General features: G+C 31.3%; 1 protein-coding gene across 4 annotated transcripts in view; it reads left to right on the forward strand.

Annotated features, from left to right (window-relative positions):
• Nucleotides 1-5,631, forward strand: part of LOC119662461 — a 9,076-nt gene extending 3,445 nt beyond the window's left edge. The window contains exons 1-2 of one of the 4 annotated variants that reach the window (XM_038072082.1): nt 2,100-2,226; nt 3,525-5,631. In XM_038072082.1, the coding sequence (XP_037928010.1) occupies nt 3,536-5,554 (2,019 nt within the window). In that variant the 5' untranslated portion in view covers nt 2,100-2,226; nt 3,525-3,535 and the 3' untranslated portion in view covers nt 5,555-5,631. Of the gene's footprint in view, nt 1-2,099; nt 2,227-2,575; nt 2,718-3,524 lie in introns of those variants that run through there. The other 3 variants (XM_038072083.1, XR_005250783.1, XM_038072081.1) reach the window with 3 other exon arrangements.
• Nucleotides 5,632-17,441: the final 11,810 nt, after the last annotated feature.

Genomic DNA, 17,441 nt, shown 5'->3' on the forward strand with positions numbered 1-17,441 from the left:
CTAAACCAGTAAACACATGACAAGTAAAGAAAAATCAAACAAATTTGCGGTTGAATTTTATAAAATAGTTTTTTATATAAATATATATATATTCCATATATATACATTCCAGACGTCTAACATCTCTATTTAACGCTAATTGAGCAGTATTTAACACTGTTTTATTTTTCTAGCAATTGTCTCATTAGTTTTTGCTTTTGTTTTAACGATTGTGTTTTGTATTTATTCATATATAGCATTTTTTTATTTAACACAGAAATTAAGAATTTCTTAATAAAAAATTAACGAATGACTTCTTCACATTCACTAACATTAAAAAAATTACTTATTCAAAATATTTAAATTTACTCATTAACACTCGCAACAGTTGTAAGCAATAAACAGCTGACTGGTGTTGTCCATTTTCTTCCAAAAATCATTCACAACAGGAGACTTTTAAGATTTGGTACCATTGTAGAGCGAGAAGCTTATTCGCGTTAAGTACTTTCAGGAAAGTGGGCTTATTTGTTTCGAATTTTGTTTTTGTTTTGCTTGTTTATTTTTAAGCGACATGTGTTCTATTGGAGCATTCGTGTCAAAGAAATACACCTATTATAATAAGCTCATTTAATCAGCGATATAGTTTTTATATGAAATAAATACACTTCACTTAATAATACATCACATAAAAAAATTAAATATATAATTGATGTATAAATGTTAATTATTTTGTGATCAAATAATTTTAATAAAGTGTTTTTAATAAATTGTTTTTTAATAATAATAAAATATTTAATAAAATGGTTTTAATAATTTTAATAAAGTCAGTTTCCTGATGATGATAACAACAATAAAAAAAAGTTTTGACCATTTAGCCTGAAAAAAAAAACACTTTATTATAATTGATATATTAAATCATATATACCATATTCATTTTATATATCAATCACAAATTCAATCAATAAAAACAAAGATTTTAACATGTACTTACTTCCTCAGTGCCTTTGTTCATAGCTCAGCTGTTGTTTGTTTACATTTTATATGTAAACCATATAAAACATATGACACATATTTCAAATTTAAGTAATTTCCTTGCATTCAACATTTTTCGCCTCAAATCAGCTGATTTATTGATAATGAACTCATTTATATGAAATGTTTCATATAGTAAATTATTTCCATTAGTAGCTATGATGAACAAAACAGCCTAAATGAGATAGTGTGAATGTGGTATAAGTATTTTTAAAAATTCAGCATGAGAGCAAAATTAGAATATTTGATTCATTACAGCTTAATTAGTTGTACCGTAACAAATCAGGTGACTTTTTCTATATTTTAGAAGACAAAAATATTTGTTATGTAACCCCTAATGATAGTTTGTATCGAAATAAAAAATAAAAATAGAAGTAGAAGTTCCCAAAAGCATCATTTTTAAGGAAATGCGAAGACCAAATTTTGTTTACCTTTTTTATAAATATGTCAAAAACAGCTTTCTCAAACTGTCAAATACCGTGAAAAACTTTTATTTAAGGTATGTGCAATGTGTTTACTTGTATTTGGAACCCATTTATGCAAAATAAGATCCATTGCGCGAGTGTGGATCTCATTTGCGTATATGAGATTTTGTATGCAAAAATCAGTCATTTGCTTCTGATTTTTGATCCAAATCAGTCGTTTGACGCTGGTGTAAATACCAATTACCAAAACTCTTTCGATCTATGATTGGAATTGGATGACTTCATAAAGATAAGGCAATATTTGGCCAACAAAATATTATGACTGAAGAAAATGAAAATCGTCGTTTAATGGATTCGCACCCTCAAGCATCTAGGAAACTTATTAGAAATGACTGTCTGCATTATACAAAATATGTTTTATGTTTTTATTGTTGTACTTGACTTATTTAAATGATTAAATATAAATCAAATTTGGATTTAAATCTTTGCAAATTTTATTATTATGCATTGGTTCATCTATACAAGAAAGTTTTGCATACAATTATAAAATAAGTGAAATGGGCATACTTTTTTACTGCATTTGTCAATTTACTACTATTTTTAAAAACTAAACTCAGTGATATTCAAACTGATTGCTATCAATTATTCTCCTTTCCACTTTGCTTCACATGTGCGCTTGTAGTCCAATTAAATCGTTTATTCGGAGTTTAATTATATTCAAGAAGTGTTAAAGCCCTGATAATATTGAAGAAAAAAGCGGCCCAAGTACGAAAGGACAATTAATGTATAGGTACGTTATAAATTTATCATGAATATGTATTCGAGTATATAGCGAAACTTCAAAATTGTAGCGTCATTCAGGTTAGTTAGAAAATATTTATATACAATATGGCGGACGGGACTGCGTCGGCATATTTTCATACAGAACATATATATATACGAAGACAGTCTATTTTTGTGTTTCATTTGCAGCGGTTCTTTTTTTACTGGATAAATTAGGCATCTGTGCAGTCTCGATTTTTTTTAATAAAAAATTGTATTTAAAAAATATCTCAATAATAAATTAAAAATTATTTTATTATTGCAAAAAGTACTTTCAAAAATTGCATTTGCAAAATATTTTTACTGGAAAGTTTTGAAATTTGAGCTTTGCGAGTATTTTTTATGTGCAGATTTGCAGCAAATGAAGCATTTCAAGTGAAATTCTAAATTAATTTTTGATTTGTGAAGAAGCTAATGAGTGTCTATATAGAAGAGAACTTACCAACATACTGCATATAGGTAAGATAACTATATATACTATAAAATCAGATCTGACAGAACCCCTCTCTACTACTAAGCAATTTTCGTAGTCATTGTAAGTTGAACATTTATGAATTCACCATAACCTCACACAGGGGCTGCCAAAAATGAGTATATAAATGGGTTTTTAATATAACATAAAAAACTTTATATATATTGCAATTATGTTTGGTATGTGTTATATCTTTGGGTTTGACGTAGTTAACTGTTTGTTGTGCAGTATATGGGTCGTGGTTTTAATACTACCTACCAACATAGGTTCAAAATAAAATTATAATTTTTTTCAGGGGTTTGATAATAAATCAAGTATATAATACAACTTAAAAAAATAAATTAATACAAATCTTTTTAAATAATAAATAATAATTATTATATTCTGATTAATAATATTCTCAAATATGGTCGGTGCCGTCCACCACCAAAAATTAACAAGTAGGTATGTAGATATGTGTTAGGTGGGGGCTCACAAGAGTAAGATTTCTTGTTAAGCAATTAATTGTACAAAACGCTATAACGATGCCTCGGATGACACTTTAGTTTGATATATGTCATTGAAGCAGCCCCAATCAGGCCCATTGGCCCAATCAGACCCAGAAAGATTGGATTATTAGAATAAAGTATTAGAACCTAAGTTATAGCCACCATTTCCTATTATTCATATTAATAATTAACGGAAATATAATTACTTGTTAATATATTTAGTTTAATTTTCTAAAGTATTGATTTCTTATTAAATATTTATTTGTTTAACATAATAAAAATATTATTTTTATTATAATTTTTTAGAAACATTAAAAATGGACCCTTCAGATTATGTTATTAAAAACGAAAATGATGAAGATGAAACGCAAAACACTATCACTGCTTCAGACAACATTCTATTAGTTTGTGATATGATTACGGAACATATTCCAAAGGATGAACCACAAAGTAAAGATCCAGTATTCGTTACTTCATCAAACGAATTCAAATCTGAATTTAATGAGAATGAAGTCTTTGGTAATATGGAAAGAGAGTGCATAATATCAGAAACAGAGAGTGACAACAGCAACTCCTCTTTGGATAGTGCTAATATCAATAAGTTGCAGTTGTCAGATATTGAAGACGATGTTTCTTCTGTTTCCAGTATATCCTATCCAATAAGTGATCATACACCTTTCAACCTCTCTTTTGAAGAAGTGACTGTTGCAGAAACTTCAGTATGTAGTACAATATACGATGATGAAAATTATGATATTGCATTCGCTGAGTCCGCCAACGCTGAACAAATTGCTCTAAAACAACTGAAAGAGCTAGATAACGAATGTTCGGATAACGTAACGCGTCACTTCAATCAAGCAGAAACAATTCAACAAAATAATGAGTTAAACAACTATGAAAGGGAATTACTTTTTTCTTATGTTCTTCAAGAAAATAACGAGGTTGTAGACATGGAAGAGGCTTTACAAGCGCAGCAGAACATGCTTATGATGTATAACAAAAATAAAAAAAAAAGTGATAATCCTGACATGAACGGGCAAACAAATAAGCATAAGTTTTTAGCCAGGTTTGATAACATAGATGAGGAATTGCCTTCCACTTCAAAAAAAGTGAAAACTGGAAGAGAAGGAAATCAAACAGTTTTGGAATCTAATCACGCTTTATCAAAACTTTTTGATTTGGAGAGTGATAATGATAACTTATTTTATTGCTATGAAATACCTCAGGCAAGCATGGAACAAATTGTATCACCATCTCATATAACATCCTTTATAGTTAATGATGATGGAACTCTCATGAGCTGCGATGACAAAGAGAATTCTAATGAGATCGGTTGTGATATTGATTCTATCGGCATCGAAGCGTTAAATTTAGAAGAATTGGATAAACTTATCGCTGCACAGGACATTGTAATTGAAGAAATTAAGGAAAACCATGGTTCAATTTCAAATAATGTCACATCTCAAGCAGAGCAACAAAACTTTGATTTAAGTAAGAACGACAATGAAGCGCTTTACCCTTATGTTAAGAATAATGTTGAAGAACATATTGGTTTTGAGAAATCATTGCATGTGAAGAAAAAGTCACCAATGATGCATAAACCTAATAGACGACTGAATAACAACTCTCGCAAGACTAAACAAGAAAATAAATTTAATATAAAGAACGCTTCAGTTCCAGGTTCCAAGTCAATATCTACCAACAGAAACAACTTCAAACGTGTAGGTAATATTTCCTCTGATGCTAAGAAATATGATGCGTTATTAGAATCAGATTTGGAAGAAAGTGAAAATATCCCTTTAGATATAAATGAGCAGGTGCCTTCAACTGTAAGGGAATCTAGTCAACAATTCTACACCACTCCAATCGCAAATGAATTAGATGACAACAGCGAAAGCAATTCGACTATTCAGATGGAATTGCCATCGACTTCTGTTTATAATAAATGTAATAAAACAATGAAAAGTGAATACAAGTGCCATCGATGTGGGTTTCTGTTGAGCACGTTAGTGGAATATTGTTCTCATGTGAGTGTGTGCGATGCGCGCTCAGAAAATCGTTATTGTAATGAATGTCAGTATTTATTCCGGTCGGGTGAGATGCTTCAGCAACACAATATCGATTACCACAATGGAGAAAATGGCAAGCGATTTGACAGAGAGCGCCAACTAAGTCACGACTCCAACTCTGGTGGCGAGATTAAAGAAGGCAACTGTAGCATATGTAGTCAAATTTTCTTTTACCGCAGCCCCAAAGGAAGCAACAAATCCCAACGGACTTGTCAAACTTGCTTCTATGTAATATCCGAAAGTGCCTCTTCGGCCGAAAATTGCTAAATATTTTGAGTTTTGAAAATGCAAAGTTATAATTAACTAGTATCCTGTCAATAGAAATTTTTTAAAACCGTTTTTATGATCGCTAACTAATGAAATAATTTACTTTCAAATTTAATTTTAATTTAAATATTAACGTTTATAAAACATTAAAAACTTTGCAATAAACGGGATTAAAGAAATAATCTTCTCTCGATTTGATCTCTGTTTTGAGGAATAAAGCCTTCATCAAAAAATCTCGATTATTTTTTGATGAAGGCGTTAAAAATTTTATCAATATTCATTTTTACTCACTGAATATTGAGAACTGGATTATTTCATTTTTTATTTATTTATTTCTGCAACAAAAGCGATTATTCTCTATTCTATTTAGCCTACGTGTATAGATATTTGCGAGCAACAATGACTTATAATTTCAGCTAATACAGATCTATGGCTTACTGACCTCTATTAATATATAACATAAATATCATATTGAGTGAAAATCAAATTTCGTATAAATTTTAAATGGTTGCTGCAGAGTAAACTGATGCCATATGGAACTAAAATTCATAGTGATGCGTTACTATTGCTAAACAAACTATGAACTAAGATTTCTATTTATTTCCGTTATGCTATATTCCCAAACATCTAAGTTCTCGAGATATCCAGAACTCTTCCATGTAATGCCAACTAACACATGGAATTTTTGCATTGGTGACAGAAACAATTGGTAAAAACAAGTAGACACGCCTCTCATTGAATACACTTCTAGGAAATGCATTATTGCAATAAACTGATTATTTCAGATTATGTGAAATAAGTTGATTGGTCCTGCAAGAAGCGCTTCTTCTTTTCCTGTACTTGCATTCTTTTTAACAATATCGTTAACAACAATTATTGATTGCTGTTCTTGTTCCTGTTGCTGTTGCTGTCGCTGTGGCGTCTGTTAATGTTGTCGACGTTGTTCCCACAAAGTATATTGCAACCACAATATTTCCTTCTCGAATGGATCTTTAATATTTTTTTTTTTATATTGTCCCACAATGTTGCAATGTGACTTACTTTCGAATTGTTTCGAATTGGTTTCTGTGTGTTTTCTTTATATAATAACAGTGCTATCCTCAATAATGTTGTCAGGCACAACAATAGCAGCAACTTATCAGCCTACGCTTCACACTCGATGGTGGCGTTAGTAATGTAAAGCTTAAGCCAATATATTGAAAACTTCCGGACCGATTTCCGCCTCAGAACCGATTAACTGAACAATGAAATTTCCTTTCGATTTAAAAAAAATAACAACAGCAACACGGCACCAGCAACTGTTGTTAGTAAAAATGTTGCTTGACACATTTTCCATTTAAAACTAAAGTTTACAATATTGAAAGAAAAGTTTAAATTACTGTTTACCGCTTCCAACACACACCAGAACGCACCAGGCTCAATTCCAGATCCAGGTCCACATCCAGACCCCATCCTCATCCTCAACGTTTTTTCCCTATTAAGTGAATTGTCTTTATTGGTTCGCTGGCTGCGAACATTGACGGTTGCACATATTAACAACATTTCATTTGGTAATCGTAAATTTCGCAAAACGTTCAATGCAAGGACCTTTGCCTACATATAGTATGACGATGCTGATGGTAGTGCCAGTGCCAGTGCCAGTACCACTGCCAGAGTCTGCGTACGCCAGCAGTGAATTTTTGTTGCATATTTTATTAAGAATACATTTTTATATATAATCATTTATTATATTTATTTTTTTATATTGTATTTGAAAAATTTAAATTACTTTTCTTTGAATTTCGTTATTAAAAAAATTCTGTTATTGAGCGCTGCAAGAAAATATGTAAATTTTTATTTGTTTTTTATTTGGTGTTTCCGCCTGCAGGATATGCTTAAAAATATTTCTCTGCCTTTGCTGCTGTGCTTTTTGCTTTTTCGCTTTTCTGCTGTTTTGCTGTTCTGCTCCTGTAACTTACATTTGGAAGAAAGAAAATCCTGCTTCTTGAACTTTTTCTGAAGGCTCAGGAAGTTTTCAGTTTGTGCTGTCGAACTGCATACACACATGGATTTGTATGTTATTTTAATATCTTCTACTTAGCGGCGAAGCTTAATAGCTTTTGAATATATATTTTTATATAAATACAGAGGCGGTTTTTAAAGGACGTGCTTATAAAATTCCATAGAACTAGTACATTCAAAATCGCTGAATGTGTAACCTAGAATGTAGCTATATCCTCTCCATCCATTCTGGAACAACGTTATTATAAGCAGTCTATTTAATTGAACAAAATTGCTCTACTGTTCTGACATTTACGGTTCGATAATTATTTATGAAGATTTAAACCAAATTATAGATATTTGCCAGTATCCGAAACCGTTATATGGGCAGTTTTAGGCTTTAGAAATGATTGCAAGTCACCTATTTTCCATACGAAATATAATTGTTTTCATAAAACATAAGTACATGTGCCTAAAAACTTGCTAAACGACAGATATTGCAGTTCATTACCTTCCTATTTGCATTAACTGTACAAATAATTATATATGGTTCATTTATATACAAACCGGATGGATTTTTGGCAAAAAATTACCTAAACATATATTTACTACATCTACATAGAATGTAATAAATTCTATGTACTATTTTCTGTATACATTCCTTCTGCTCAAAAAGTATTAGGATTTTGTAAATAAAACACACAAATTTAAATTTTATTCCAAATTTATTTTATCTCCTTAAAAATATGCTCCTTTTGAAGCGATACACATATGCCAACGCTCAACCCAATCTTCCCACTTAACCCACTTTTCGTAGGCCCGTGAAGGTATGGCTTTTAGTTCCTTCAGCGAATTCTCTTTTACCGATTCAATCGACTCAAAACGCTTACCACGAAGGAGCAAATTAAGTTTCGGAAACAGGAAAAAGTCGTACGGATCCAGATCTGGCAAATATGGTGCCTGAGCGATGACAGTGATGCCGTGTTTGGTCAAAAAATCGCGTATAACAAGAATTTTCAATAGTAAAAATCGCTAAATGCACTTGAGGTAGTCTCACATTAACAGCTGCTGTAAACAAACTAATTGACAGATGGCGCTCAAATTTGTACCATATGTCAAGAAAGGGTGTACCATCATAAAAAAAAGCAAAAAAAAATTTTTGAAAAAGGTCTATTACTTAAGGAGTACTTAACAAACAACAAAATCCGGATACTTTTTGAGCAGAAGGTAGCATGAAAACCTACGTTCATTCTAATTGAAAATCTTTTTGAGCTTCCATTACCTGCAAAGTGCATTCTTCTAGTTTCAAATATTATAGGTAATTTACCGTAATTATTATTATCTGTTTCTATTGTTCCATTGTTCGCTAGGAATTTGTAATTTATTTAATCTTTGTATAAAATTTAATTTGCAAGAACATATTATATTAATAAAATATCAATTTTCGGCAAATATTGTATCAGCACACATCAGATACGCTTTGCAAACATAAACATTCCAGTACACAACTGCCTTTTAATATTAATTCACAATTACGCTTCTATTGAAAAGTTAAATTCAATTAAATATTATGAAATAAATTAAAATAGCATTATTTAAGTACACGACCACTTTGTTCCACGTACTTGTACGGACGCCTTGCACAGCCCTCTGAGCCGCCCACTCGATTTTGTTGTTTTCATTGCAGATGCATTTGAGCCTCCGTTAATATTTAATATTAGCAAATATACTCGTATGCTTGCATTACAGATGGACCGCCCACCCGATGTCCTTGCATTGTGAAACACATAATCGTCATATTTGGCTCGTGCCTTTGTTAATAGTTTCGACTCTAATGCCTATTGGCTTTGTGGGGCTTTAGCAATTTGCCTCCTGAGTTTTGCCTTGCCAAAAATAATGATAATAATTTAATAATTAAAAAAAATATATATGTATATTAATTATGTATTACTCGTACACTATATTTGCTTAATGATACCCTGGTTTTGTGCTTTTCGTGCAGCTGTGTAATTACACACAATTGGCTGCTCCCTCTCAATATGGCTCCAACGAAAGACACTCAATGGATATTTTTAATTATAAAATATTGTATTGCCATATACCATAGTTTTGAACGTTTGCTCAGATATTTGCACGCACTGATTATAGATACATTATATGTTCGTATTTGTATATCGTATTAAATGTATATGTATTTAAATCCTTCATATTGAATGCAAGTCAAATGAGATATCAATATATCTCGGATGCCAGATGTCGGTCTCCACCATTGCTGACGTATAGTAAATAAATACGTAGATATTGTAGCAAATATGTAAAGTATTATTAAGTATGGACTGTTATCGCATATCTTTTTTCAATTAACAGCAATTGACTAACAGATATTTGTCACTTGAAAACCTATGATCAGAAAGTTCCACAAAAAATTTCTTTCAACGATGAGTACAGTTTCTAAATTGTACCTTTAATCATATAATTTATTCTATAGAGACAAAAACAAATTGAAGAAAATATAGACCAATCAATAGAGATGAGTTATGATGATTAAAAAGTAATTAATAGATTTCGAATTATATGATAAACTGAAGCATTTAAATGTCATAAACCTGACTTGAGTGACATATGAATCGCAAATGGCAGCTTGGCTTAAATTTTGTGTCAATATAAAAAAGCAGAAATCAAAGGTCCTGCTTAATATATTTTACAGAGAATGTTTTAAAATCTCATTTTATTAGAAGCTAGAGGAGAGCAACGATTGACACAATTTAATGGAGCATGGGAATCAAGACTTATAAACTATTTTACATCAAACCAAACTCGTCTATAAGAGTACACAGTAGTAAGATCCAAATTTATTAAGATCTAAAAAAAAATTAAATAAATTTTATTTATTTAAATTTTTATTATTTTTTTTATATTTATTTAAATAAGAATAAAATAAAAATAAAAAGACTCTGTACAGAGTGTAGTAGTACGGATATGCCGTTCCGTTCTACAAGACCATCCCGCTCCGTTCTACAAACAACTATTGTGGTCTGTCTGTGGACTATTGTGGATGTGGATATCTATATGATCAGGCACCCTGTTTTTGCTTGAATGTTGCTAACAGGATGTCATTAAATTTAACAAAGATTCTCGAAGAGAACTTTCAATACAATACATTGATAGGTGCTTTTCTTTCTGATATAAAACCACATAAAATGTGAGCAATTTTCCATTTATTTTTTGAGATGCCCCAAATTACGCCACTGATCTAAATAGTCGCTCTCGTGCATACAGTTCTGAATTACTTTTGTATCTACGAGTATTTGAGGAGTTTTTATAATCTTCCCATAGTTTCATTTAGTTTAACAACTGACACACCTAGCAGTGCTGCGTTATATTTTTAAAGATTCCATCAGAGCAGATACCTGTCTTTGATTGACATTCATGGGTCATTAATGTTAGAATTTCGTATATTAAACTCAACTTTGTGGTACACAGCATCGTTTTCGATTAGACGTAAATAATTTAAATCGAATATTTTCGAACTCAAATTAATTAATTTTGACTTAATTTTGACTTAATTCGTTCAGCCATTCGCTTTATTATTCCATTCCAATGAATTCGTATTAAAACCATAAAAGTGCAATTTTCTTGTAAATCATTTCGATTTACACATTTAATTACCATTTTTATAACTTTTTATACCCAGGCATTGCCTTAAGTGTGGCATTAATTGTCCTTCGTTGGTTGGTTGTACCTTTTTATTGCTGCCTCCACTCTCTCTAAGAATTCGCTTGTTTTATCTGCAATTTCTTAATTCATTATCTTTTGTTTATGTGCTTAACATTCATTCGGCATATTTAAATATCTCGCCTCTTTTCACTTCAAGTATCCCGATGCAGATTCAAACACAATGCCTGAAACCTGCCAATAACCTATACAAGGCGCACCCCGTCCTAACCACTCCAGTGTGCATTGTTTGCTCATCTGTTGGCTTGTACTTTTGTTAGGAATTTTATGTCTTTTTAATTAATTTTTTGGAATTGTTGGTGCGCCCTTGTAAACGCTTTCGATGTAACATCTCATTCATGAGCTTTTCATTGTTTCATTTTATATCAGAATTGTATTATTTTTATTTTATTGGCAGTTCTTTATAGCAATTAAACAAAATCATCATTACCCGTAAATATTTTCGTTGCTAAAGATTAAAAGTTGAGCACCGAAGACATTTAAATGCTATAAAACTCGACTGAAATATTTGCTCTTGTTTGGGTTCCGTAATTTAAATTTTATAGTAGGATAACTATATCATAAGTAATTCTCATACTCACATACACAAATACATACTTATATTCCTCTACATATAAATTTTGTTAGACATGAATGTAATTTGGCTTTTCAAACATTTTCAATAGCGGAAGAATCTTCCGGGAATCGTAATACTGAGTAATCTAATCGCGGAAGAGCTTAGCCGATGCTTAGAGTCGCAGACAATGCTTTCGTTGTGAGAAGTTGTCCGCTTAACCGCGAGTCTCATAGAAGCGTAACAAATTACTCTTCTATATGCATCACAGAGAAGCGTAAAAACTTACTCTTAATCGTAAAAACAAAAACAATTACGATCTATTACGAATGTTATAGACAGCCTGTCTGCAGTTCCTTCCTAAAGTAAAAAAAAACGTTATATCTTTAATACATTCGTTTTTGCATTTATAATGGAAGATTATTCCTGATTCCCAATAATCAGGAATATGGTTATACGTCGACTAACGGTTTTGAATTTGCAAACATCTACAATAATGACTAACATTTAAGATGGTTTCTAACTGTATTGGATTTTTGAACAAGATATCGACACAGTTCAAAGCAGACGAGTTAGAAAAGCAGAGTGATTAAGGAGCTCATGGAAAACGTCTTTAAAATCTGGGTCTATCGTTGACATCATTCAAGCAGTTATCAAAACAATTTCCATGAAAAGCAATTCAATGCAAAATTGATAAATTCAGCCATATGCACACATCTAGGAGCAATTAAATATCTATCAATATCATTGAGATCACCCGTAAGGATATTAACCACTTAGTGCGTGTGTTAACAGCTTACTGTTGATAACCGAAATGTACAGAAAAGATTAAAAATACTAAAAACTCACTTTCTAAAGGATTTTAATCAGCTGTTAGGCATCTGCCTTAAGGAACGTCCTAGCTACGTCTTAGTAGATTATTAGGTAAAGAGAACTAGAGTGATTTAATACCATTGATGGACTTTAGTCCTACTCACTGTTCAGTGATTTCACTAAGTTGTGATATGATGAAATGATTATTACTACTGGTTAAAGATTATAAGATCGATATTCTGTTTCGTGTTTTTTTTTAGAAATCACCTATTTCTTGTGTGAATCAGTATTCTGCAAGAGTATTCGAAGTTTTTTACTCCGGATACGTTGTACTTGCCGTAGTTGTTATCATTAGTCGGGCTCATTTTGCAAATATGTGTCTTAACATGACAATGTCCCATAAGTGTGACAGTTAATATTTCGGAGCCGCTTATAGATGATAAATGTGTGTTTCCGACCTGACCCTGTCCGTTCTTGTGTACGGGGGCAAAAACATTAATGCTCTCATAGAATTATGAAGTATCACTGGATGTTTTTGAAAGAAAAGTTCTTTGTAAGATATTTAATCCTTTAAGAGTGGACGAATGAATGTTGCGCTGTACGAGTTTTGTTGCTGCATGCGCATAGTGCAGCGAATAAACATACAGTGGATTTACTGGATTGAGAGATTTCTCGCTCAAAACGAGAAATGTGTTAGAAGTGACAGTTAGAGGAAAAAGACGTAGGGAAAGACTGTGCTTTCAAAAGAGTTATCATGTTAAATTAGCACTAAGCACACTTGATGTACGAGATAGGGGAAAACGCGTACAATACAGAGCCATCCGAAGAGTGATGTTGTGCCTGTCCGAAATCCGAAAACGGCAATTAAGTAAGTACTGAAACAGCGTTTACTTTAATTACTGTCTGGCTATGAAAATAGAGATTAATATTATTGTGAATCCTTATATGATCACCATACAGTGTATTAAAAAGAATGTCACCACTGTATTACTCCATTCATTTCTTAGCAGCGAGTACTTTAGTCAGAAAAATATAATAGCAATCTAGTGAATAAATAAAATAGTCAACTGTGAAGAAATTGAAAATGTTGCATTTTATTTGTTTTTTGGCAGCTGCAGTTTATTTAAGAGTGTTAAAGAGAGTAACACCATATTCACACTGTCTCAGTTAAGAGGTTTTGCTCAACATCACCACAAATGAGGATGATTTACTATACAAAAATCTTTCATATAAATGAGCTCATTATCAATAAATCACCTCATTTAAAAATAAATTTCCCTTGAGGGAAATAAATTTCCCTTATATGTTTTACATGCAAAATGTAAACAAACAACAGCTGAGAAAGTAAATACATAATAAAATCTTGGTTTTTATTGATTGAATTTGTAATTGATCTATAAAATATATATATGTGATTTAATATATCAATTACATATTTAAGTGAAGTGCATAAAAGTTAATAAAAGTTCTATCAGCTGTATAAATGAACTCATTGTAATGTGAACGTTTACTTGTTAATATAGTTACATGAGCAAGTGCCTTAATGAGACAGTGTGAATGTACTATAACTTGTCATAGTCTTATTGTGTAAAAAAAAAATGTGTAAATGTGTGGGTGTTTTGTAACTATTTAAAAATTCTTCATATACGAGTATGCGAAAAAATGTTATTGTAAATTATAAAATGCAACATTTTCGATACTCAAAGTCGATTTTTTATTCAAAACTTCTATAGGTACATATTCCGTTACTGTTGGTACTGCTGCTGCTACTAGGGCATATTTCCGTTTTATGCTCCACGGTAGGATTGAGTGACGTCCTGTGGTGGGAATTGCGTTTGTAATTTTGGCAACTTTTATGATGCATCCCTCTGGATTTTTATTACCAAGTCACACCTGCTGACAGCATGAAATGAAATGGTATGGAGTTTTTCTTTTCTTTTCTTTTCGAAGTGTTCTTTTTTATTTTTGCATTCTCAAATACTTTTTTAATGGAATTTCTTTTGCTTTTCAATCAATTGGTTTCTTTCAGTAGCTTTCTTCACTTCCATGCAGTCACTCTCTTCTGTATTTTTATTCATTCATGTTACAAAAAGTAATACTTTTTTACTGAATTTTATTTTTGTGGATAGAATAATGAAATTGAATAAAATGAAGTTAGGTGGAAAAATTGGCACAATTTTGTTATATCAAATTTCATTTGTGAATACAAGTCACAATCTATAAGCCGAAAGCAGATGGTTGAAATGTTTAATATTTGATTATAAATTCCTCAAAAATGGAAAAAAAATTAAAGCGAATAAGTAAATAAATAAGATGGAAAAATATTTAGCTTATTACTTGGGATACAATGTTTCCAGTAACAAAGTAAATTTAACAGCAGAAGGATAACAGTTCAGCGATATGGAATGCTGTGTTGCACACAAACATAGCGTTCATCATATATAAACATATATAAATAGATAAAAAATATTTCATTATGAAAGTGAGGTCAATATTTATTTACTTTTTTTATGATTTTTTTCGTTTTTTATTTTAGAGGACCAGAACAGACAGAGATCATTTGCAGAGTCGTTACCATCATTTTGGCAGCATACTTCATCCACCATTCGACACAGAAGGAGCCACCAATCTCAATAAAAGTGCCTTCATAAGCTGTAAGTGCTACGAAGAATACTTTTCAGCCAATGAGAGATAAAACGATAACTGAATGACACTACACGACTAATGGGTTCTGTTGATGTTTTCAGTTCTTTACTGTAGTCAAGGAATTTATGTCCAGTTAACAATTTGTGACAAAATATTAATAATAGTAAAATGTGATAACAAAATTCACTGGATTCATTAAATTTTACGTATAACAATAATGACAGAAAAGGTTAGCTACATAGAACTGTATTTGTACCTATGTAAGAGTGTAAGAGACTGTAGGTATAAATCAATTCAATGAATCTTAAAGCCATCATAATACCATATAGACACATGTTTAAAGGATTTATGTTTTTGAAAATTTTATCTTTGTGGAGTTCTTCAATTTCAATTTCCTGCGATCCTCATTCAGCACCAATCAATATAAAATTGAATAGAATGGCGTTGGAATAGGAAAAAGGTGTCCTGTAATAGAAATGATGATACATTTAATATAATAACATAAAAAAAAAGATTAAAAATACTCGTGATGGCTAGACGATTGTACTTCTTAAACCCCTTAATTGTTAAAATTTTAGAATTACGCTACACATTTGAATGAAGTCGAAGATATGACATTTAAGGCAAAGGAGGAAACTTATTAACCTGATAATATTGATAGAACTATTGATGAACTATTTGTTAGGTTAGTAGATTGACTTTTGTAGTTGGAGACTAAAATTTTTTGAGAGTGTGTTATTAATACAATTAATATGTTTAATTACAGCTAATAAAATTACTGATATAGGTAATAATTTGTATACTATGTAATTAAATAATATAAACCAAAACTCCTGTATCAAAAATTACAACCTAAGAATAATTAATAAAATTACATAAATGACAACAAGCTATGTAATTTGTACACACTTAAACTTAAATTATTGTGACCCAATCGGGTATGGATGCTTTCTTGAATACTTATACCGGTTCAGGTTGGCAAGTAACCCATACTGCCAGTTTTGCCCAAATAAAATTGAGAATCCCGACTATGTAATTGGAGACTGTATAAGATTTGTAGATACTAGATAAAACCTAGGGATACTAATTGGTGAAGCCAGACCTTCTACTATGGTAATGCAGATGTTGGCAGGCATTGAAGAGTGAAGCCTTTACAAGTACATAATCTCTAGAACAATAAACATTGTTAAAGCGGACGAAATACTTACTACACAATTGGAGTAAAAGCACGCTAAGTGTACTAAGTGTAACCTGCTCTGCGAAGGAATATCTTAACTGGAGAGATTTCCAGGACTTTGAGCTGAGTATTTGGGGACTTTTAAGTCCGTAGGCATGTGTGACGCAATGAGTCGTACATGAATCGGGCATGCAAATGGTACGGGCCATTTGTATCTTTAGAAGATTTTTCCTCGAGATTCGATACCAAAAAAAAAAACAAAATCGGGCAATCGAACTTCACCTTAGTGAAATTTTTCAAAATGTTATTTGCTTTAACACATTATCTGATCCGTCGCCTTCACTAAAATAGCCAACTAAATTTTATAAAAGATATCTTTGGGCTGCAGTACATCTTCTCTTGTTTTTTGTGCCTTTATTGGAGGTCCTCATAATTGTTGATATTTCGTTTCTAAAAGTTTTTCCACTGTACTCGTCCTAAGTTTGCACAAATTTTGTGTATTTTATTCTTATTTTATTGTTTTTAAACAACAGCACATACACACACACATGAATGTGTAATGTGTAATGTGTACTGTGTAATGTGTATGTTAATGTTCAAAATTTAGTACTGTACGCCTATGAAACGGTCTGCACATAAACTTTTTCAAATGTAAGGACTTTAATTAATAATATAAATTAAGTAATTCAAGAAAAATAAACAAAAAAACATAAAAAATACACTGAACTAATTTTAAATGCGTTCTCGTAATTAACAAAAACACTGAGAAAAGTATGTGCACTTAAGGAAAAGCAAAAAACTTTTGGCCAAGTCTCAACTGCAGTCCCTGCTCCATAATAATTTTACAAGTACGTACTTAAATTTTCCGCTTGACGTACATAGAAGTTATAAATTTTCATTACTGAAACATAAAATTTCATCTGCATCCTTATACTTATTAATTCAGAATCCTTAAACAATCTAACACAGTACATTTTAAACAA

Source organism: Teleopsis dalmanni, chromosome X (assembly GCF_002237135.1).
Source record: "Teleopsis dalmanni isolate 2A chromosome X, ASM223713v2, whole genome shotgun sequence".
NCBI lineage: Eukaryota > Metazoa > Arthropoda > Insecta > Diptera > Diopsidae > Teleopsis > Teleopsis dalmanni.